The sequence below is a fragment of the Triturus cristatus genome, chromosome 1_2 (assembly GCF_964204655.1).
Source record: "Triturus cristatus chromosome 1_2, aTriCri1.1, whole genome shotgun sequence".
Lineage (NCBI taxonomy): Eukaryota > Metazoa > Chordata > Amphibia > Caudata > Salamandridae > Triturus > Triturus cristatus.
This window is the reverse complement of record NC_140580.1, coordinates 41,445,135-41,470,016: the sequence shown is the minus strand read 5'-3', so window position 1 is coordinate 41,470,016 and position 24,882 is coordinate 41,445,135. Positions and strand designations below refer to the sequence as shown.

Genomic DNA, 24,882 nt, shown 5'->3' with positions numbered 1-24,882 from the left:
TTACATTTGAGCATGTATACCACATATCGACTATTACAGTTGATCATTTGTCTAATCTCATATTGTTTCCCTTGATGATTCTGGAATGTTTTAGTGTTATTCATTGCTAGAGGACACATTTTGCAGCTGCCACATTTGTGAAAGCCAGTACATCTCTGTGTCAGCCAGTTAGATTTCGTAGAAGGTTTAATGTAGCTCGGACTTATCAATGATCTGATGTTCTTTCCCCGTCTATATGTAATGGGAGGTTGATTGGAAATGTGTTCTTTCAGTGATTTGTCTGTACTCCGTACCCGCCAGTGATTTTTCATGCTGTTCCTAAGGGCTATTGACACCTCATTATAGTCAGTTACTAGTCTCACCTTGGTGGAGGTCTTATTCTTGTGTGGTCCATCTTTGAGAGTGTCAGTTCCCTTAGTTTTGCGTGATCTTTTGTTCTGCTATATCAATGGTATGTGTGTTATATCCTCTTGCTAGAAAGCGATGCTTCATGTCCTCCTTACATGTAATGAAATCCTTACCTTTACTGCAGCTTCTCCTTGCCCTCACATATTCACCAAATGGTATGGATTCTATCTGGTGTTTAGGATGTGAGCTCTTTGCATGCAGTACCGCATTGCAAGAAGTAGGTTTGCGATAAAGTTTACTTCTAATCTGGTTGTATTCTATAAATAGAGTCACATCCAAAAATTCGATTTCTGTGGTGCTCAGATTATATGTGAGGTGGATCCCCATATCATTAGAGTTCAGATATTCACAAAACCTTGTCAGATTATCCATGGAGCCTGACCATATCATGACACAGTTGTCGATGTAACATCCCCAATATATGATAGATTCATTCCATGTGGTTCCCCTTGGGCCCCAGATCCACTCCTCCTCAAACCAACCCAAGAAAAGGTTGGCATACGAAGGAGAGAACCTGGAGTCCATGGAGACTCCCTGTATCTGTTTGTACCACTGTGTTTCGAATAGAAAGACATTGTTCTTCAGAATTATCTCAATCATGGTAATGATCATCTCTATGTGTGCCCACTGTGTGGCAGATCTTTTGTACAGAAATGTTCGTGTACAAGGCGGTGACATCTAGTGTCGCTAGGATGATACCTTCCTCCCATGTAACATCTAATAAATTACTGAGTATATGTTTGGTATCTCTAATGTATGCAGGTAGGTTTTTCACCATTGGTTGTAGGAATGTGTCTACGTATTGGGATAACTTCTCAGTGGGACCCCCTATACTGGAGATTATTGATCTCCCAGGTGGAAATTGCTGGTTCTTATGTACCTTGGGTAAGGCGTAGATGCACGGAAATCTGGGTTTGTGAATTTTTAGATAGAAAAACTCATCTTGATCAATAAGCCCATTATCGAGCCATTCCCTCAGATGTGTGTTAATGAGTGTTGTTAGTGGCCCAATTGGGTTGTCCTTTAGTTTTTCGTAGTAGGTATTGTCTCCTAATTGAGTTAGGATTTCTCTATTATAGTCCTTGGTGTTCATGACTACAATATTTCCGCCTTTGTTGGCTTCCCTGATGGTAATGTTATGTAACTGGCCCAGGTCTCTCAGAGCTCTACATTCATTCCACGTCAGATTGTCTGTTAATCTATGCCTGTATTTATGATCATGATTTGAATATCTGTACATGTCATCTGTGACTAGTTTGTAGAACATGTCAATATTGTTTCCACTGGGCAAGATAGGGGTCCATCTGGATTTATTCCTCAGTCCACTGTTAAGATTAGTGTCAGTTTCTATCTGATATTCCCACAGTAGTTGGTCAACTGTCATGTGGTGGCGGTCATCATCAGTTAGGGATAGAAGTAGTTCCGTATCCCTAATGTCCTGTATGGTTGATACATCAGGAAAAACATAATTAGGATATGTTTTCACTGCTTTATTAGGTCTTGGATTACATTCAAAATATTTGTTCAATTTGAGATTCCTAGTGAATTTAAATAAATCAGTAATAGAATTACAGACCTCCCCATATTCCTTAGGGAAGAATCCCATCCCTCTTTCTAGTAATGTGATCATATCTTTTGTGAGTACTTGATCACTTAGGTTTATCACCTCTACACCTTTAATTTGAACTAGTTCTGTTTGTTCCATGATCTCAGTCTCATTCCTTGTTTGTCCTCTGTTCCCTCCTCTGTTCCCCCTCCTGGTTTTCTTGCTATATTTTCCTTTCGTTTTGGTTGACCTCTGTTCCCTCGTTTGATTCTTTTGACCTCTGGTAAAAAACTGTTATCCTGATTACTGTCTAAGGATATTGAGTTGGCTTCACTACCGCTAGGTATAGTGTTAAGTGAAGTGGAGCTGGAACTTGCAGGAGTTATAATACGTGAAGAGTTTGTGCCATCCTTATTATCCTTATCTACCAAATGATCATATTTCTTGGCAAAGGTAAATATGCGACCTTGCTTGTAATCTATTTTGTCCCTCTTTAGCTTACGCGCTTTTCTTTGCTTGATATCTTCCTGGTGTTTTTTGATTACCTCATTTAGGATCTCATAGTTTTTTTCAGTAGCCTCCTTGAGGCCAAGATCTCTAATTTCAGGTTCCAGCTGTGCTATCTCATCCTGTAATTTATTAACTTTACGTTCCGAATTCTCTATCAGGATTTCCATTAATTGATTAGAGTTGGATGTCAATTCTTTTTCCCAGATTAACAAAAGATCCTCATCTAGATCATCGTTTGTTGGGAGGATCTGTGAGCGAAGCCCCCTTGGTATTCTTTTGAGCCTGATGTATTGCCCAAGTGTTGCCCCGTCCCACCATTTTGAGTTTTCTGACAAACTTAATTTCTCCAATTTAATAAATTTCTCTCTGAGTCCTTCTTTCTTTTTGTTGGGATTACCACTTAATAAGGGGGTGACCACTGTCTCACCTCTTGCTAAACTTTCAAATAGATCTGCTGCTTCTTTATTTTTATCCATTGCGACTATCTCAGGATGTGTGACCGTAGGAGCCGCCCCACCAGGTAGAGTCCAAAGAGAATAAGGGTGGGATGATTGTGCCCTGGGTGGAAGTGAGGATCACTTTTGCCGATATATCTAATGTTATTCTTTTTGGTAATGGTGCTCAAGGAGGGGGTAATCATCCAAGACTCCACAATTCAGATCACTTATAGCAGAGAGACAAGCATAATGTATCTGGACGATTTTAATGTTTTCTTGTTGTTGCTCCAGCCAACACGTGTTTCGTCAATCGGGACAAGAGACCTGCGACTTCCTATCAGCCCATACATATGGGCACAATTGATGCATACTGTAAACGTGATTGTATAAGTGGTCCCAACTGTGTATATCTATATCATTTAAATGCAGAGAAACCATCAAAAGCACAAATAAGTGAGCCAATCATTTCACCGTACGGGTGCCTATTTGTGCATTCAAACATATTATAGTGTCTGATATATAACTCCACGCTATTCTAAATTATCTAACGTGGCGATCAAGTCGCGGGTCTCTTGTCCCGATCGACGAAACACGTGTTGGCTGGAGCAACAACAAGAAAACATCAAAATCATCCAGATACATTATGCTTGTCTCTCTGCTATAAGTGAATACCTTAGAATACTGCTTGTATGTGTGCCAGGGCCTGTTCTAAATTGTTATACAGATCCTTGGATCTGAATTGTGGGGTCTTGGGTGATTACCCCCTCCTTGAGCACCATTACCAAAAAGAATAACATTAGATATACCGGCAAAAGTGAGTGCTACTTCCAACCAGGGCACAATCATCAAACCCACAACCCACTCCAATAAAAAATTAACACAATTAATATCATTATCAACTAATCAATTAATAAATATTAATTACCAAATAATAATTAATTAACAATAAATTAATTATCAATCCCACAACCCGCTATGGAACTAAAATGCAAAATGTAATTAAAAATAGTTAATCATTTCTAAAACTTATGATTTAATTTACAATTATTAAATTACTTCCCACCCTATTCCCCTATAACCCCACAACCCGCTATGGTACTAAAACGCAAAATTTACTTTAAAAAAAATTACTAACTTCTAAACATTTAATACATATATTTAAAAAAAATACAAAACATAACAAAACATGTGAAACACATACATATAAAATACATACTAAAATACATAACATTAACATAAACATCGATATTATTAACATCGATATTTTTGCAATCGATATTTCTAACTTCGATATTAACAAAAACGGTATTTATTACCTTCAGGTCGATATTCTGGTCACCGATATTCTTGATGTCGCTATTCTGTCCCTACGATATTTAAAACTCGATATTTATGTTGGTCGAAAAAAAAAACTCGATATTATGCCTGTGCACCTTTTGTTATATAGGGTAAAATCTCTTTAGAATATTTGAACTTATTCTGTTTGTCCTATATTTCTACACAATGATGCTAAGACTGATTTATATCAATCTGTGTTTTTTTCATGTATGATTAAACCTTACTAAACTCAACATCAGTTGTCAAGTACTTCTTGTGTAGCCGAATTGGTTACACTGTAATGAGATTTCATTGGGATTGTTTCTTACCTCTCAAGCAACTAAAAAGACCATCTGGTTGACTAGGGATGTTTAAGTTCGCCCGAACTTTCTCAATTACTAACATACTTGTGTCTTTGCTGGTAATACTGGCGAATTTGTGATATCTGTAACAAAGCATGAGGCAAGGGGTATACACCAATATTAGAAGGTATTGTTGCTGAAACAAGGAAAGGAGCCTTACTGAGATGTACTCATACTATTCTCTCCTTTCAGCTCAGCTATCATTGCCTTCAATAATATTAATTCAGATAATTTTTTGCATAAAAGGTCGGGATAAATTTACCTTTTCTGACTGCTCAGTGCACCCTCCCCCATGTCAGAAACCGCGTTGAGGCTGTTCAGACTATAGGGATTCGTGAGACGGCCACCAACATTAATTTATGAATTCATTCACAAGCATTAACCTTGACTCACACCTACCATCAGTCCGAAGAAAGTCTCCGCCCACTAGTTTGTAGATGATGTTGTTTCTGGTCACGCCCCAGACTCCAGAAGTCCCCACTGTGATGTGTTTGAGAGCACCTGGGATCTGTGTCCAGCTGTTACTGTAGAGGGTATAAATGTTGTCATTTGCATTCAATCCGAACACCTGCCCGTTGCCAGCATCGATTTGTTTGAGTGCTCCGGGCACCTGATCACAGTTCAGTTGAACAGTTTGACCTAGAGGTGAGAGTTCAAGAGACAAAGCTTTTAGACAAGGTCAATACTGGTGAACATTTCTACATTGAATTTGGTATTTAACCCTAGGTATTTTTGAGACAGAACTTTTAGTCAGTTTAATGTTCAAGGAAGTTCGTAGGATGACCATTCTGTAAACCTGTCCGCCACTTGCGGTTCGCCCACAGGTGCGACCATGGGCTCAGAGAAGCAGTGTTATGATGCTTCTTGCAACCTACCTTAGTTTGCAAGGGGCTGGTATGAGCAGGGAAGCGCGTTTGGGGCAATGTGGCCTGCTCATCCAGGAGTCATCTTTGAGAACAGGCCCTTATCCAGGTGTGAATGTTCAGGGGGGCATGGCCCCAAGGAATAACTACAGGAGGTTTTTGGTTCTCAATATTTGACATTGGTTTGGTTCCCAACCCCCCAGCATTTTTATTTTTAAATAAAGGCACAATATGGTGAGATTTTAAAGAATGCAGCATATTTTGCCGTTTTTCTAAAGTGTTACTGTTATTCTAATTTTACCACTATTATTTATAATGAATAGGAAATGGTACCTTGCAAAGTACAGTGAGCAAGAACCCGTAGGAAACGTTAATTAAATCTGTGTTAAAGGGTATTCTCCATGCACTTATATTTAGTTAAACTGAAAAAAACGAAATAGTGTGTAAATGCAATGTTGTGTGGGTCTGTTTACTCTTCCTCGAGATGCCTTTGGGGAAAAGTGAGGCAAATCCAACGTTTCTAGGTACATTTTCTAAACAACAACTGACAATAATTGAATGGGTTTTTAAGGGAGTTCTAAATCATCTTCAGTAAGGAAACAATGGAACAGTCAGTAGGAGAGATACTCAAGGTAAGCATAGGATGTTGGGGAAGCATGGGCATAGTTGTGGGAGTGAATGCGTCGATAGGCCCCCTTCAACTACTTGAAGCAGCAGCTTCCCAGTCATTGCTTCAGAGCCTTGTTCCCAGTACTTAATTTGTGTAGTTAGTTTCAGGTAGCGGGCACTGGCACTTATCTTCCAGGACCCCGACTTTTTTTCATCATAAAATTTTGAACCCGACCAAAAGCAGGATAGACTGAAAAGAAAGAAATTAGGAGGAATAGAAATGTCGGAAAATTATGACACAGACAAAACATACAGACGAAAAAGATCTTGCAAGAGTAAGAAAAAGAGCTAGAAAGTGTAGGGTAATGGAAGAAAGAGGCATGCAGTGAAATCAAGACTTCACAGCCTTAGTATTCAGCAACCTCCCCATGCAGCAGGTCTCTCCTCATTGAAGCCCCACTGGACTGTGACAATAGGAAGCATGTACATTTACTATTTCTAGACACCAAAGTTGTATTCTGTCAAAACAGACTGCAACAGGCAGAAATGTGGGTTCTTTTAGGCAGGACCGAGGGGTCATTGCTAACAGGCTTTCATATTATCTCAAAAAAGAATGTTCTGAAGTATTGCTGATGTTCAGCACTTGCTAACACTAAGCATTCTTGGTGCAGTTAAAGAATGTTGTTTAGACAGGACCTTAGAATTCACTATTTTTATGTATTTAGTTTGAGTGTTTGTGGTCTCTGGTGTGTCTCCCTATATTTCTAGACATGCATTAGTGCTTCAGCTTCAGTGATCTTGTGTGATATTTAGTGCATGTCTGTGTCTCTGTGTCCATGTAGCTCTGTTTCCCAACTGTGAGAACTACAGTGTCAATATTATGAATTTAGTCTCAGTTTGTCTTTTAGTATCTAGATTTCAGTGTCCAAATGTCAATATCCCCTTACCAGTGTTAGTGCCCTGATGTTCACATGTGTCTCTTTAACTGCCTTTGTGTCCCTGCATCAGTTTCCCAGTGGTAATATCCCCATCAATGTCTGTGTCATTTTCCAAGTTTCACATTTCCAGTGCCTGTGCCACTCAATATCTGTGGCTGTGTCTCAGTGGCAGTGATGGACTGCCCTATTGATGTGCAAGTGTTCCATTGTCAGTATTGACATTGTTGTGTCCCTTTGTCAATACATCCTTCTCAGTGTGCTTGTGTTTGTGTTCCGGGATCTCTGTCCATGCAAAGGATTCCTTTTTTAGTGCTCTAATGCCAATGACCCAGTGTTAGTACCTCCAATCTTGTTGTCATTGCCCTCTGTGTAGTATCTCAATGCTGACACCCTTATCTAAGTGCCTCAGCATTAGTGTTTGTGGACTTATTAATGTTACTGTATTAGTGTCCCTATGACACTAATCCAGTAACACTGCGTATGTGTATGTGTCCCTTTATTTTTCCCCATCATGAGGCTCCAGTATCAATGTCTGTGTACCTATACCCCCCTCTGGCCGTGCCCCAGTGGCAGTGCCCTGGCACCAGTGCCCCAGTGTCATTGTTCCCCTGTCAGTTTTTCTATGCCATTGTCCTTGCACCTATGTCATTATATCAGTTGTAATGGATCATGTTAGGTTTAGTGTCTCTGTGTCAGTGTCCACTTTTCCTAGTGTCTGTCTGTACCCAAACCGGGTTTCTGGGAAGTAATCCCTTGGCAGTGTTGCAGTGCCCAATGTCCATATCAGTGTAAAATTGTGTGTCTGTGACCCTATGTCCCTCTTCTCACCGTTTCCTCAAGACCTCGATGTGAAGCTTGCAGTGCTTACAGTTTTATAAAATAAATGCCAGCTTCCAAATGTTTTGTTACCAAGGGCCTACTGCCACTGTTGTGCAATATACAATGCAAAATTGTACAACTGTACAAAGTACAGCACCTTACTAATGTCCAACTAGGGTTGAACCTAACTATCAATGCATTGCAGACTGCATTTTTTTCCAAATCTGCAGAATTCCACATTCATTCAATGTTGGATTCACCTTTCTTTGTTGAAGTAACTTTTCTATTTCTGTTTTCTTTGCATTCTGGTATTTGCAGTCCTGAATATATTTAATAAACATCAATCTACTAGAAACAGCATTCAATGAAATAATAGAATTGATAGGTTGCTTGTATTTCATAGGTTGATTGAGAACTCCTATTTGTTTTTAACAGAGGTTTTAAATCTAAATGTAAATAGAATCTTGCAAATACCAGATTCAGATTAGGAAGCTGCTACCATATTACTGATTGTCCTGGATCACCTTTCCTACTTCAAGAAGTGTCAGGCCTAAAAGGGGAGATGTGCTTGGGTGGTACTGGTACCACTCCCACTTCTCCAGTCATGAAATAAAACGTGTGCATGTCACTCACAATTAGCTGTGCTGTTGCAGTGGTTTATTTTGCTAGAAATATGCAACTGCAACGCCATAGCATTGTCAATGAAATAATGATTCAGACAGCCCAGTTTTGTCCTTGTGCTCTAAGATGAATTCCTGACTCAACTTTAGAGCTGCTAACGTTTGTGTCATATGCTTTGCCACCTCCTGCATACAAATCAAGATGAAAGGCAGATATCTTCTTGCAACCAGGAAAGGGAATGAGGAGTCTGTGGAAGACAGTCAAGTCAAGTAGGCTTTATTCTTTTTCTTCATAGGAAACAATAAAAGCAAATACATATAAAACAGTAAATATTAACAAGGATAAAAAAACAGTATACAACCTATGTAAATGTACAACAATCTTATTTAAATTGAAAACTCTTTCAGCATCAGTCACTATCTTAAATAACACTCACTTTTACATCACCATAAAATGCATGATATATTGGTCTTTCTGAACTGAGGAATTAGCACGTTCCAGCTTACAGTGGCATATTTAAGCATCCCCCTTCACCTTCCAAGGCTTCAGTGTTAGGCTGGGCACTGGGGGACCCTGGGCATCACCAACAGACAGAAGTTGCTTGTGATTTAAATACTACTTTACTCAAGAAATAGGCATACCAGTGAGCTGGGCAGCGATAGCAGTGAAAGTGGACAAATGACCATACACACCAACATGTTGAAATTGGTGAGAGGGAGATGTAACAAAGAAGTCATAAAAATGTATTCTTTCCATTAATTCACACTGAACTGCAGGATTATTTAAAAGTGGAGAAACCCCCCAAAATAGACATGTTTGCCTTAAAAATGATAGACTCAACAAAACTGGTAGTGTATGTTTGTCTTAGGAAGTCAATCTAAAGACAGCCACCCCTCCCCATATCCAACACACTAAGAAACACCATCTCAACCACCCACCAGCATACATGTCAGTGGACACACATGCAGACACAAAAATGCATGTCGTTTAGCATCTAGATATGGGTATGAAGTACAACATCACTAAAATACAATCTAAAGACTTTGACACTACCTTTACTTCTGCTTATTGCTGGTACCAGGCCATAATCTGTATTTCCTGCAACTGACATTACTGTCCCTCTGCCCTTCCAATAAAAACACTGGCCTTGCATGTCTCTATCCACTAACTCATAATGCTGCTGTCTGAAAAATACTGAAAGTTGTATTTTCATCGAGTTCACTAATAACCGTAAACCCTGTAGTTTTGCCCACTTGTAAAGACGTAAAATAAGCTGTTTGAATCAGCAAACATTTTTTCCTAAGACTGAGGGTGGGGGATTCCTTCTTCAAAGAGGAGTCATGACAGGTAGTTTCATCTCTTCAGGAACAAAGAGGGGCTTGAATGGGTAGGGGGTTAGAAATGTATTCACTGCAGCACTACAAGAAACTTATTCCACAAATCAATTATTTTTCATTATAATGCAAAGAACTTTGTTTCCTCTTTCATCCACTCACTTTCTAAAATCTGCTTTCCTCTTGTAACAGATTTGAGCCCACGGTCAAGGGATCACAGAAGAAAGGACCTCTGTCTCCCTTCTCAGCCCTAGGGTTGGACTGTGACAGAAAATAGGGTTGAGCGTCAAAATAAACTGGTCCCATTAGGGAATTAGATAGCTAGAAAATACCTCATTTGCAAATCAGAGCAGTTGTGAGTTTACAGAGACACGCTGTATGGCTGCTTTGCAAGGTATGGGAGACTGCATGCATCTGAGCTGAGTGTGTCTGTTGATTCATTAAATTAAAACTGCTTCAAACACAGAGAATAAGTAAACGTCTCTGTTAAACTATAAACAGAATCAAAATCTTCAACTTGAGTCATGGCCAATGTGTTTTACTTTGCTGTAGTCTCAATAGGTTCTGCAGACTGAAGGGCCCGGGAGAAATCTGCGTCCTCCAACGGCTTGTGCAAAATCATTACAATGTTGCTGCTTTCCCTATTCAAAGCTTCTGACTGGGCCTCTAGCAGCGACTTTCCCTGCATGTAGTTTCTCTGTCCTAAACCATCAGCAAAAGAGAAAGTCATCAATGCAATAAGTTAGGCCCCATTCCATGATTTTCTTTATTAGAACTGCCGACTGTGGGAGGATCTCACCAGTCCCTTAAGCACTGCAGAGCAACCTTAAGCACTGCAGAGCAAGCTTTTATTTTGAAAGCAATCTCTGATATGCTGCCAGTTGCATTTAGGGGGGCCAGGCATTTTTATTGGGGTACCCAGCCCCTTCAAGCCCACCGTGGCTAAGGCCCTGCATCGTTCACTGCTCTGAAACCCGGCTGGGTGGAGTTAGACGTTATAAGGCAACAAATACATAAATATGTTAAATGACTGTCTTACCTGAGCAGAGCCCCAACAGGAGCAGAAACAGCAGTACACCCGGGATGTTCATTTTCCTTGGCAAGTTCTTCTGTCACTTGCGCCTCCGCTAATGGGAGAGACGCTGGGGATACGAATTAAATACTCAACACAGGAGGAAGGGGAAAAGATTGAGAAATTTATTTGAAATGTGATATTGTTTGTATTGCAGCAATCTCTCATTTGAAGAAAAAAGGCCTACTCATATTAGGGTGGGGAGGAGGGATCTGTGGTTGGAAGATGAATTATAGCCATTATCTCCAGGAAGTAAATATATAATTCCTGTGTAATCCCTTATGTGAGAAGCTTGTTCTTAAAGATGGAAACACACCAGGAAATAGCCAGTAAACTAAAATACCCCACACTCTGACTAAACCTCTAAGGCACTGAGTGAGTGAATGCGGCCCCCGGGGGAAGTAGGGTCGGCAGACCAGTCTTGCCCTGGGGTGTTCGCGCAAAACAGGAAGTACAAGGTGTAGGTAGGGTCAGGGGGTTGGGTTAGGGGTGGGGTTTGGGGCTAGGGTTTATAGGGGGCAGGGGAGGAGGTTTCATTCACTTCCTGCCCTCAGCGCCATTGGGAAAGGGTCCAGTGTTAATTTGGAGTGTAGAATTTGGATTGTAGGGATAGCGTAAGAGTTTAGGTCCAATCGGTCGATTTGAGCGGGCAGTGTGCAGTCGGTGACCTGGTGTTTGCACAGTCTTGTTAGGGCTCCCATTCCTTTTCCCACTTCTCCCGTTGTACATAGTTGGGCCCGAGTTGTCGACACTCACCGTTGCGGAGGATGGCTGCACCGGATGCGGAGGCGGTCTGTGCCGCCTTACAGGTCCTGGGCCGGGCGGGGAGAGCGTATCTCCTGCGGCCCGGGGTCCTCAACCAAGCGTGAGTCGGTTTGACCCGTATGCTCAGCTCTGCATCAGCGGGGATCGCTGCGGCGGTGGTGGCATGCCAGGAGGAGCCACCACTGAGCGGTACATCAGGGCGGGGCTGGGGGATGGTGCCGGGTGAATCAGGGAAGCGTGGGGGATGGCGTGAGAGCCTCCCCGCGCGCTTGCAGGAGAATGCGGCCACACCTGCTTTGATGTCGCAGCTGGAGGGGAGGGGCAGGAACATTCCTGGGAGGCAGTGTGCGGCTGAGGAGGAGGCCTTGAGGGGAGCGCCCAGTGTGTCGCAGCCACAGACACGGGGCGGTCAGGGGCGGGAGGTTGCCGCGGGGGGTCTCGGGAAAGATAGTGAGGAGGGGGGAGGAGGGGGACAAATGGGGTGAGCCCATGGACGAGGACTTTGACCTCGTAGTATCGGGCAGTGAATCTGTGGAAGGGGAGGAGGGGAGATGGGACGAGGTGCCCGTCGACCTCACGTGTGGTGGTGGGAGGGTGCCTGTTCCTCAGGGGGGCCCCCCAGAGGATCAGCTCTCAGCACAGAGGGCCCTGGTTACAGTGTGCCCGGCCCTTCGCGACCCAGGGGGCCAGGGGTGGGTGATCAGAGCCTTACGCCATCATTGTCCAGGTGGACAGGCATGTCCCTGGAAGAGAAAATACGTGATCAATGCCACCTTATTCATGAGACAGAGTTGAAGTGGCAGGCATTGAGTGCAGTCAGGGACGGGGGGTGGGTGGTATGCAAGGGGGGGGCAGGGCTCCCCGCACGCAGGTTTGAGGAGGAGGCAGGGCCAGGGTCAGGCCAAGGGGCCAAAGGGCCCAGGGCAAATGGGTCTGGGTTGAGGAGATAAGGCCTCCATTGTTTGGGGCAGGGACGGCCGCGACGGCTCAGAGACCTGATGGCGATGGCGCCCCCTCTGGTTCAAACAGCCTGGGGGGGGTTCAAGCCAGCGGTGGAGGCTGGTAGAGGCATGGGTGGGCCAGCGGGGCGCAAGAGAGCCCCTAGATGCTGGGCGGAAGTAGCAGGGGGTCTGCGGTAGCCTGCCCTCCAACGAGGGAGTGGGCATCGGCGGTGCCGGAGTATGAGATTGTGCCTGGTATGAAAGGGAAAGGTCTGAAGAGAACAGTACGTGAAGTGCTGGGGGCGCCTGTTGAGGCTGAGCCAGAGGAGCAACTGGATTATGATGAGGAGAGTGAGGATTTGGAAGAGGGTGAAGTGCGTGACAGTGTGGATTGGGGGAGGGCAAAGGCGGCAACGGGAAAGTTTGGTGTTTTACAGGCACCACAGGCCAGCACCAGCGGGAGCAAGAAGGAGAACCAGAAGTTGGTTCACGCCAGAGGAAAGGACCGGGTGGTGCTCACGAATTTGTAAGGTGAGGGTGCTTGGTGGGCAGCCTGGGATGATGGCCCCAAAGGGGGGGGCGGAAGAAAGCCTGCCGGACGGTGGGTGTGGGAGAAGGGTCTGTGAGGGACCCGGAAGTGCCTGCCAAGTCGGCAGTGGAACCTGCGGGGGGAGCAAGCAGTTGGTAGGCGCAGGCGTCCAGACGGACAAGACTGACAAGGTGGAAGGGAAGGATGACAAGAGTGATGACAAACATCGTATGAAACTACCGTACATTGGTTTGGCTATGGCATTGGGGTCGCATTTGTCTGAGAAGACTAAGACCAGGATTTGGAAGCATGAGTATGTGGACGTATTCAAGCTTCTGCATAGGAAGATACAGGCCAAAGAGGGTTCTAAAGAGGAGGAGTGGGAACTGACGAGACGGCCAAGGGGGCCAGTCAAAATGGAGAATTGGACGTCGGCATTTCTGATTTACGCAAGTATATATTGTGAGAAGCATCTGGATCGGGCAATAGCGTTGCTTAAGTATATTGATATAATTCGGAAAGCACAGATGCACTTCGGTGGTTTTGTTTGGCTCAGTTAAGACGAGGAGTTTAGGGCCAGGATTAACATCAATCCGGATAAGCCCTGGAGTGAGGTAGATCAGGAGCTCTGGATGTCCTCCACCCAGTCGTCTGCATCCACGCACACGGCCAGTGGCCTGCCTGTCACTTACCGGCCTTTTCAGCCGCGTCCCGCCCAGATTGGGGCAGGAGGGCAGAGCACTTACACAGGGACAATGGGCCAGTCACCTAAGCCCACTGGGGTTAGTACGGGGGCATGTTGGAACTTTAACAAGGGTTTCTGCACAAGGCACCCCTGCAAATGTAAGCACGAGTGCTCCAAGTGTGGCAGACGCCCCCCTCTCACGCAATGCTTTACGTTGGCCACACCATCAGAACAGTGGTGAGTTACTGAGGGACGGGGGCAAACTGGGCCCAACAGCTCCTAAACCGGTTAATGTTGAGGTTATGGATCTGTGGCTCTCTAGATACCCCGACAGAGGCCGCACTGAGAATTCATTTGGGATTTACAGAGGGGTTTCGGGTGGGTTACCAAGGCCCCCCGGAGCAGAGGTGGGCGGAGAATTTGAGGTCAGCAAAGGAATTGCCGATAGTTGTCGCAGCTAAGTTGCAGAAAGAGGTGGCAGAAGGTAGGATAGTGGGTCTATTCGGCCACTGGCCCATTACAGACCTGATTATATCACCCCTGGGGGTGGCGCCAAAGGAGGAGCCAGGGGAGTACAGGCTGATTCATCATCTGTCCTGGCCTGAGGAGAGGTCTGTTGCCGAGGAGGATTCCAGAGTGCTGTATGCTTCTGTTGACGATGCGACCAGTTTGGTGCAGGTGTGTGGGCAGGGCGCGGAATTGGCAAAGTGTGTCATAAAGTCGGCTTTTTGCCTCCTCCCCATACATCCCACGGATTTTTCACTGCTGGAGATGCAGTTCGAGGGGTCCATCTTTGTTGACAAGGTCTTGCCCATGGGCTGCGTGATTTCCTGTGCGTTGTTTGAGGCTTTCAGCTCCTCCCTGCAGTGGGCTTTTACATGCCGGAGCGGGCATCGTGAGGTGTCTCACTACTTGGAAGATTTTCTGTTCATCGGGAGAGCACAGTCTGGCGAGTGCAGGAGGGCACTTAGTCAGTTTCAAGTTCTGGCGCAAGATTTCGGGGTTCCCTTGGCACCAGAAAAAACAGCTGGACCCAGCTGCATTTTGACATTCCTGGGCATTGAGTTGGATTTGGTCGCGTGGGTGGCCAGGTTACCTGAACAGAAGGTGGCAGACATGCAGGCTTTCCTGCTGCAAGTGATTGGGTAGAAGAAGATCGATCTGCGGCGGGTGCAACAACTCCTGGGGTTTCTGAACTTTGCTTGCCGTGTGGTGCGGGCTGGGAGGACTTTTTACAGACGCCTCGGCATGGCCATGTCGGGTTCGGTGCTGCCGCATCACAGAGTCAGGATCTCGATGGGGGTCAGGGCAGACCTACGGGTTTGGCAGATGTTTCTGTCGGACTTTAACGGTGTGTCATTGGATTTTCTGGACGACAGGACGATTTGGCAGGTGCAACTTTTCTCTGATGCCGCAGGGGCTTCTCGTTTTGGGGTTTTCTGGGACGGGAGGTGGTGCGCTGAACAATGGCCAGGGCATTGGTTGAGGCAGGGCAGAAGTATTGCATTCGTGGAGTTTTTCCCACTGCTGGTAGCGCTAGCGGTGTGGGGCTCTGAGTTGCAAAACAGGTCAGAACTGTTCCACGTGGACATGACAGTAGTGGATTTAGTGAATAGGCAGAAAGCGAGAGATCTGCGTGTGTTGCACTTATTGTGAAGTTTTATGTTTCAATGCCTGCGTTTAAATGTACTGTTTCGCGTGAAACATGTTCCAGGTGCAAGTAATGACATTGCGGATGCATTGTCTCGTTCGCAGTGGCAGCATTTCAGATATCTGGCGCTGGGGGCGGTTGCTTGCAAGACCAAGGTGCCAGATGGTATCTGGGCCTGGGGGGAGTGAGAGTAGTGGGCCTGGTATAAAAATCCATAGCTGACTCTACGAGGCACAGTTACAGGTTGGCATGGTCTGAATTCGGCGTGTTTCTGGGATGGACCAGTGAGACATGGCACATGTCACGACAAGACTGTGAACAGGGAGTCATTCGTTTTGTTTTGGATTGCATTTATAGGGGTCTGTCTCAAACTACGATTGCGGGAAAACTGGCAGGGATTTCTTTTTACAGCACGCTGTACATGGGTTATAATCCGGCAAAGAGAGGATTGTTGAGCAGAATGTTGAAAGGTTGGGGGCGTGAGCGGGGGGAGGAGGTGGGAGGAGGGGAGGGGTCTAGGGAGGCAATTACTTTTGACTTGTTACAGGACCAGTTAGCCGAGTTAACTCATTGTTGTTATGATGAGTATGAGGTTGCAGTGTTTCGTTTGTGTATGATATGGATGTTCTTTGGGGCTTTCCGGGTTTCAGAATTGGTGGGTGCGAGGGGCAGGGCGGGTAAAGTGTATGAGGATGTGCACCTGGATGGGACGCGTTTGGGTATTTGGTTGGGTCGTTCTAAGACGGACCAGGCTGGCAGGGGCAAGTGGGTGTGGCTTGGTGAAAGCGGCTGCTTGGGATCATGCCTGGTGCAAGAGTGGCAACGTTTTTGTCAGCAGACGCAGAAGGTATCAGGTGAAATTTGTTGTCATGTTTCCCAGAAGCGAGTGACGGCTTTTCAGTTATTGGCGGTGCTGCGAATGGCTTTGAGGCGTTTGGGCAGGGACACCTCTAGGTATGGGACGCATTCCTTTCGCATTGGCACAGCGATGGCGGCGGCGCGCTTGGGCTGGTTCTGGGACAAGATACGACAGATTGGGTGGTGGAGGTCCCGCTGCTGTGAACGCTATGTGCGTAAATGAGTCAGGAGAAGGATGGGGGGTAGGCAGCAGGGGTGCAGGAGGGACATTTGTGGTGTTTCTGTTCAGTTGTATTAACATTTGTTTCTCTTCGTAGGTTGTATTGGGGGCCCGGGAGCCAAGACCGGTTACCTGGATTGTCGGACACTCATTTGTGCATTGGGCATCAAAGTATGCGGACAGGCAGGTTTACGGCCGTAGCCTGGGCCTGCGCAGCAGCCACCACGAGGTGCATTGGTGGGGGAAGAGTGGGATGCGATGGGGAGCGTTGTTGCCCTGGCTGACAAATTTATAAGGTGAGGGTGCTTGGTGGGCAGCCTGGGAATATGGCCCCAAAGGGGGGGGGGGCGGAAGAAAGCCTGCCGGACTTCATATAAAAGAGAAACAAACTACAAACAATTTACAACATTGACTTTTTAAAAACATGTTCTCTTTGCATCCTGGTGTTCTAGACACCTCATTCACAGCGAGCACAAACAAAAATGCAAATACCAGAATGCAAAGTGAATCAGTAAAACTTAATTGAATACCACTAAATATATAACACTAAGTTTGCAAACATTATTTGAACAGAAAGAGAAAACTGTTTTTAAGTTTAGAAAATAATAATGAGTAGTAAGTTTCAGCTGCTCCAAATTGAGATCTCCACTGCCTGGCTCCCTAATGTCATGTCCTACCTCATCATCTTCCCTGCTGCTAAGTAAAACGTGACAACAGAGGTATTTTTGGGGGTTTTCATATTCATTTTGCAGGCCTGGCTGAATACACACACCGCCCACTCTTCCCCCATCACCTGATTCACCCACAACTCGGTTCATTCAAGCCAGCACCAAGTTCTAGGAGGTGGAAGTGTGAAAGAAATGGAAGGGGGAGAGGATGACAAAACAAGCATTGGAAATGCAAAAGGTCTCGCATTTGTTGGAGTTGGAGCTATTTGGCATTGTAAATGGCAATGTTTTTTTACATATGTAATAAATAATCCCTTTCCACCTTAATAAAATAAAGAACTCCGTTGTGTGTTTTTTTCTGTAGTATTTTGCATAGCATGAAGTACCCCTTATTTTGAAAAGCTCTTCTGTTTTATATACTTCAAGTATGCAGGGCGATTTAAATATATGTAAAATAAACACAGTAGCCCTCTACTGTGCAAAGTGTAATGTTATTTGTATGAAAAACATGCATTATGGCAATGGTGCATACATGTTTTTAAAACACTGCTCAATTTGGAAGAAATGTTTAATAACAAGCAATACTGCATTTTAGGACATGAAAAAATATTAGAACATTGGAATGTTGGGAGCTCCATGGAAAATAATGGAGTAGCCCTGGGCTTATAATTGCTGGTATAAGCCCGGAGCTCCAAAATTCCAATGTTTCTTTGTTCACAGCTCTGGCTGTGAACAAATGCTTCAGGGAGCCTGAGGGGATTTCAATCCCCTCACGCTCCCTGAAGCCTTTGTTTTATTTGTTAGAACATTCTGCACTCTAGTGGCAGAATGTTCTAATAGCCTTATAGCCCTTCGTAGCTAGGCTATACCGGCTAATAAAGTCCTGCTCCCTTGTTAAAGTCCCTCGCCTTCGGCTCAGGCCTTTACTAGCCAGTGAAGCCCGCTACAGCAGGCAATAAGGCTATAATATCTTCAAAATTAAATGTGCTAATTGAAAGCAATGTACTACAGCCTATTTTAGGAGAATAAAGAACAATGAGGCAGTAGACTAGCAGTAACACATCACCTTCACCTGGCTCTCGTGGCTCGCTAGTTGCGAAAAAAAGACATGGCTAAGGCTAATATTCCAGACTTAGGGGCTTTTTAATAAGTCCCGGGCGCCATCAGTGATCACTTTTAACATGGGAAAAAGTAACTTATCGGTGGCGCACGGGGCTTGTAAATATGCCCCTCAATGCCTTCCCATCGCTTCAGGGGATTTATAGTTAAAGGACTGCGGCTGCTCCATTATTTTTGGGAGTTGGAAAGCAGGAACGGAGACTCATCGTTTGGAATGGAAGAAAAACCTTAATAACAGACCTACTTATTATAACAGTATTATATGGAAGGCAAGGGCAGTTAGGTGGTTTGTATTAAAACAAGCATTTGGCATTGGATTATGAGCTGGTGGGTTTTATAACAGAGCAAATAAGAAAACACTTTAAAAAAGACTACTTTTAATATAGTCACTGCCAAGGGTTGGTCACATGCTTACACCTCATGTCAAAGTCAAAGTCAAAGAAGGCTTTATTCGATTGGTTAAACAAACAATCATAAAAGCTCAAAGTTTAAAAACATTCAAACAATTCATACAGACATAGTTTGCATAAGAATAACATAAATAATTTCATACACTAGCTTAAAAAGAATATTAAACTTACAAAGCCTTCATTCAATTCACTCATTGAAACAATTAGGTGCACATTTGTTTCATTAGGCTCAAAACCTTTTTCAGGAAGATTGTTATCCTGAAAACACTATGCTCATTATCTAAATATTGTAGAGCCAGGAAAGCGGGACGGGATTGGTGTAACCCGCACTGTTTCAGAATAGTTACCAAGAGCGAACTCCTGGGACCAGAATAATACCCACAGAAAAATGTAACGTGCATCGTGGATTGTGGGGAAGTATTGTCACAAGGGCATAGTTGAAGGTCTTGAGACCAGTCATTCCTTGTAGGGAAGGTGACTAGTCTGTAAAAGACCCCTAGCCTAAAACGAGTTAGTAAAAATCTATCATGGGCACTAGGTACAAAGGTTAGGTAGGGTTGAATGTTAAAAGTAGTTAAAACTGTCTGTGGGTTTTAAGATCTCGGATGACATTCAAATGGTGTCCGGAAAGACGATACCCTCCTGTCTTAGTTCCTTCCTTGTTATTGCCCTGATGGTAGTAGGATTAGTGAAGTAAGCTAATTGACCAAGATCTTTTAAGAAATTATGGAAATATTTTAGCCATGGAATCCTCATTGCACCTTCCAGTTTCAGAATATCTGAGAGGATATCTCTGTTCAATTTGGCCTCTTCTTTAGTCCAGAGTCTGTGCCATAACAGCATGGGCTCGAGCCTAATTAGATCACAGATAAAAGGTAGTCCTAATTCAGCGTGACATATGTATGCTGAGGTACTACTCTCTGGATTGGAAGCGGATCAGGGAACCCCCAAACCCCGCTCCCGTACACTGTTGATGAAACACACTTAGCCTTGTAGATTTTGATAAGCTCCTCTGGGTTTTTTTTGTCTAGTTTTCTCGCAAGGACAGTAAGAGCAGAGGTAGTGCGTAGAAGTGCCAATTGTTTTGCTGCGGTTGCTTGTGCCCAAGAATCGTTATGGGCAAAAGAATGCCCAGATATGAAAAGTTCTTTGTGACCCCGATCTTTTGTCCTGCCACATACATATCTTTGTGTTTCTTTATGCCGATGCCACAGCGCATAATAAAAGTTTTGGAAGAGTTTACCGTTAAACCTAGGTCTTTTATGAAAAGGGAAAAACTATCCAAAACGCGCTGTAGGCCTACTTGTGTACGAGACATCAACACTGCGTCGTCTGCGTACAAGAGGGCTGGAATAGGACGGCCGGCTACTAGGGGGAAATCTTGGTTGTCTTTGGGAAGAGCCTCCCCCAATCTGTTTATATACAAGTTAAAAAGAAACAGTGCCAGGACACAGCCCTGCCTAACACCGCTCCTAGTCGGAAAAGCAGCTGAACGTTTGCCCTTCAGACCGCAGCGTACGCGGGCCTTGGCATCGCCATAAAAACGTTTAAGAAAATAAATAATATTTACATCAACCCACATACCTTCTAATATTGACCATAATTTAATGTGGCGCACACAGTAAAATGCGGCTGTGAGATGCATAAAAGCTAAGAAGAGATTCCCTTTTTTTAGCTCTAGTGTACTTCCCCACCAGGAGAGGGAGGTTTATTCCCTGCTCTACGGTCCCCACGCCAGTCCGAAAGCCATATTGTAGATCAGACAGGACAGAATTCTCATCTGCCCAGTCCTGAAGGCGTTCCAGAACAATTCTCCCCACTACCTTTGTTATAGCATCCAAAAGAGAGATTGGTCTGTAACATCCTGGATCTTGTCTGTCCCCCTTCTTAAAAATGGGCACGATAGTAGACTCTACCCAGGAAGGTACAAAATCGGTGCTACAACTGGCGTTAAGCACCTGTACCAGTAGAGGCCCCCACAGAGAGATGTTTGATTTAAACATGTCTACAGGTACCCCATCTGGCCCAGGCGCTTTGCCGCCTTGGCTTGCATTTAGGGTCCGCTCCACTTCCTCTAAGGTGAACAATAGTTCCTTATGGTTTGGGGGATAATTTAAGCCCTGAGCCTCATGGGCTTGGGTGTCTGCCGTGTCAGTGTTTCCCCCGCCCTTAAATACTTGAGAAAAGTGCCCAATCTACTGTTCCTCCGTTATGGCTATCTCAATTGACAGGCCGTTTTCGCTAGTTAAAAATAGAGCCCTAATTACCTTCCAAAATGCCACACTATCTCTGGCTATTGAGGCCACATGTAATGCCTCCCATACCTCCTTCTTCAATCTGTTTTTTCTGTCCCTTATTGCTTGTTTGTATGCCCCTCTAGCTAACCTTATTTCTAGCGTGTTTCTCGGGGTTTTGTGAAGCTCTTTTTGTTTTAGCTAAGCGTAAGCTTGGCTGCACCTAGAGTCAAACCACCCATTCTGAGGTCTATTACTCTTTTTGCACCTAATAAGAGACTCTCTTATCACAGTGGTTATTGCAATAAAGGAGGCTAAAATGTTATTAGGGGGCACTGTTTCGGTCAGGCATGTCTCTATATGTGATTTATATTTATCCACCACTGTTTGGGTCAGGGCGGCTTGATCTACCATGGCCCAGCGAAGGGAATACCCATTGGTACTACCAATGGATATATTTTCTAACAGCCGATCATTATTGGTGATAGATCTAGAGGTTTTACTAGAGGGTAACGTAATAGCCAAACAAAGGGGAAAGTGGTCGCTAAGCGAGTTCTTTGAGACGTGGAAAGAGGGTAAACTATGAGCATGGTTTTTTGATATTAAGATATAATCAATGGTGAGCGAAGGCCCCTACCATTGAATGTCCATGGTATTGGAGGTGGTGTTGGGCATAGTTCGTTAGCAAATCCCAGATCAAAACTAAGGAAAAGTTAATTTAGCTGTTCCCCCAAAGCAGTATGTCTAAAATGCGATGAACAAACTCCTTCTTCTCTTAAAGCCCCGCACAGGTTATCCCCAGCATTCTCACATAGCGTTCAGTTCAAATCCCCTGCCAATATAAGTGTTACATCTTTGCTCTTGGTTTTGCCCACTGATCTCAATACTTTTGACATGTTTCTTACAACGGTGCCCACTTTCCCAGGGGGAATATTATTATAAAAGTTAACCAAGTCTAAGAAAGATGATTTATCGAGATCTAGTCTGACTGGATGGTAGTAATCATCATTGGCAAGCATCGTGATCTCCTTTATATTCATGCTGCTTGATATATACGTGCATAGACCTTCCTTAGCCCTGCCGCTCTGTACATTAACTGCTGGGGTGTGGTAGGTCCCATACCCATTCAGGTGAATCGCTTCCTTATACCATGTCTCCTATAAGCATAGGACCTCGAATTGTAGAATAAATTCCCACCACAGTTGAGTGTTTAACTTAGAACGAATCCCAGCAATGTTCCATGAAACGATATTGCAGAGGGGGCGTTTGACATCAACAGGGCAGTTGTAAGGGTAAGTTACTATTCCTAGTAGGTCCTCATTTTCATGTGTAGAAGGTGAAGAATCATTTAAACTGCCCTGTAAATTAATCTGAGCCTTGTTCTGGGAGCCCAAAAATCCTTGTACCTCAACACTACTGTTATCGGCCAAATATACACTTAAGTCATTGGTTGAAAGAGAGACATTTAAAATACCATAGGGGTCACCCTGAATCTCCGTATTCGAGTTCAAAGGCCCTCAAGCCAGTCCACTATCATTTCTGACATAATATTCACATACAGTACCATTGTTACTTGTTAAAATCAACCCAGAATGATCGCTGTGTTCAGATCTACTGATTTTGTAATTATATAAAACACGTTTCCCGGAGTCCAGTCAATCAATGTCTTCCAGGGAGTTTAGAGGATCGAAGCGATTATAAACTGGGACCCCCAGGGCCAGGAAATCTACAGAGCACATCTTATTGCAAAAGATTAATACCTTTAACAGACAAATCAACTCATTGAGGCCAGTATTTTCAAATTTAAAATGGGAGAGACGTGAGGAACATTGTTAAAAGAGGGCAATTATAACTCACTGCTGCAGCTCTACCTTCAACCATTGTCTCATTCATTCAAAGTTGAATGCAAATTTTATGTAGCGCCTCAAGCTGCAGGTACCAGCTTTGAGAGGAGACACTGCCCCCACCCAAAGGTACTCATGGATGAAACAGATTTGAAGGGACTATGCCACGAATTAACCCCCCTGACCTGCAGGCTGAATTCAGAATACTCTGACGGTTTTCTGAAAGTCTATCCTTAAGGGGCCATTTTTACTTTAATTACTAATTCACTTCAGGCAAAGTACCATCATCAACTCCAGGGTAATCACAACTGCGAGGAGTTCAAGAAGCGCACAAAGTGTGTGCAATGTAAAGCAGTAACTTTCTGAAGACATTTAGGGGTTGATTACGATCTTGGTCGGAAAAATTACAGTTTAGGCAGCCGAAAGTGAAACCGGCTGGACATTTCGGCTGGATTCCGACGGACTCAAGAAGCCCTTCGGCCAGTCGGATATGGGCCCATAATCCATATGGAGGGCGTTTTACACCGTCCGGATTACGATGCTCAGTTTCTGGCAGGCATTCCATGCCAGAATGTCAGAAAACGACTGGCCCCCTTCTGTTTGCAGCCTCTGGTTGTGGGCTATGGGGACACTTGTTGACCCCTTCACCATGTGGCAGCCTGCACTGAACTTTCTGTTATCTCCCTTGCTGGGGAAATAAAGGGCCTCATAGTATTATTTAAAAGTGTACACAATCTCTGAAGGATTGGTTTGGATGTGATTGTTCTTGTACTTTATTGCTGTGATACAGTTCCTTTGTTGTTTGTAATTTAGAGAAGATGCAAGCATCTTTCCTGCCTTGTTGGCCTTGCATAATCTTATACTTTTTTCTTTAACAATCCAAATCCCTGCTCATGTACTTAAGATTTGATTATATTTGTATTTTTTAGTTGTGAGGGGAACAAGGAGAAAGTTGTATTTGGAACGATAATGGAGGTGTTCTAGTGTTTACACTCCCTTTCTAGAGTTTGTAATTTTGAGTTATTTTACTTTGCTATTTTTTTACCAAATTTGTATAAGGGTGCCTCTAATTGTAGCTTTCAGTGCTTCCCATCTAGTTAAACGAGAACAGTCTGAGTCAGGATTGTCTGTACGAATGTTTTGACCTGCTTGATATGTTCAGAGGACATCAGTATTTCATCATTTATTCTCCAGAGGGAATTTTTGGTTGTACCTAGTAATGATATGAGTATACATGAATTGTCTGGGACTAGCCTCAGTTCGATTGTCGTTTGGTCAAGAGTGGTCACCTGTGATTATGATATAAAGCCAGGTTTATGTAGAGGGGGGCTGGGAAAAACATGTAGTCTTTTTCTATGGGGTGTTGTAGTCTTAATGTGTCCTTTATATTCAGTTTTTCACAGAGCTGCGTCAGACGTTTGTGTGATTTAGGGAGATGGTACCAGCAAGTGGAGTCCCTGTCGACAGTGGAATCCAATGGGAGTATAAAATCCCCAGCAAAGAAGAGTAGTGATCCGCTAGGTATGGCCAGGAGGTTTTGTGTGAGTTTGGTCCAGAACGTTTGGTCATCCCCATTTGTTGCATAGACACTAGCCATATAAAAATTGACTACATTTTTGGACAATTTGGAGATAACCCGCCTCCCATTAGAGTGTGATTTGGATGAATGAGATATAAAATGTACAACCCTGTTTCTTTTTCCAATAGCAGAGAAGCAAGCAATCTCAGCAAAGTGATTATGTCAAGAGAAAGGGCTATATCTTAGTTAAGTTTGTATTTCTCTAAGAGACCGATGTCACCATGTAGTTTACGAGCGTAATCTAGGATTTTCTTTCTCTTGATCGGATGGTTCAAGCCCTTGGTGTTTAGTGAGATTACCTTTAAGGTTGAGGAATCATGTGTCATGGTGTAGAAGCACTTTGTATAAGATGTGATGATAATGGGTTTTATTTTGGGGGACCCCCAGGGAGATGATAAAATGTAGATGGGCCAGGTCTGCTGTGAGATGGCACCCTTACATATGCAGGCGTAGGTGCGCTGTTAGTGTAGTCAATAAAGGTGAAATCTTCAGAAGGTCTACACATACATCTGTAGCAGCAAGATAATAGACACAGTAAAGCAT

At 44.1% G+C, this 24,882-nt stretch overlaps 1 protein-coding gene across 1 annotated transcript in view; it reads right to left on the bottom strand.

The window, feature by feature from the left end:
• The window catches only part of LOC146866709 (fish-egg lectin-like), a 132,504-nt gene extending 121,649 nt beyond the window's left edge, over positions 1 to 10,855 (bottom strand). The window contains exons 1-2 of the mRNA XM_085614485.1: positions 10,804 to 10,855; positions 4,980 to 5,219 (exon numbers count right to left, since the gene is read on the bottom strand). Of these exons, the coding sequence (XP_085470611.1) occupies positions 4,980 to 5,219; positions 10,804 to 10,855 (292 nt within the window). The remainder of the gene's footprint in view (positions 1 to 4,979; positions 5,220 to 10,803) is intronic.
• Positions 10,856 to 24,882: the final 14,027 nt, after the last annotated feature.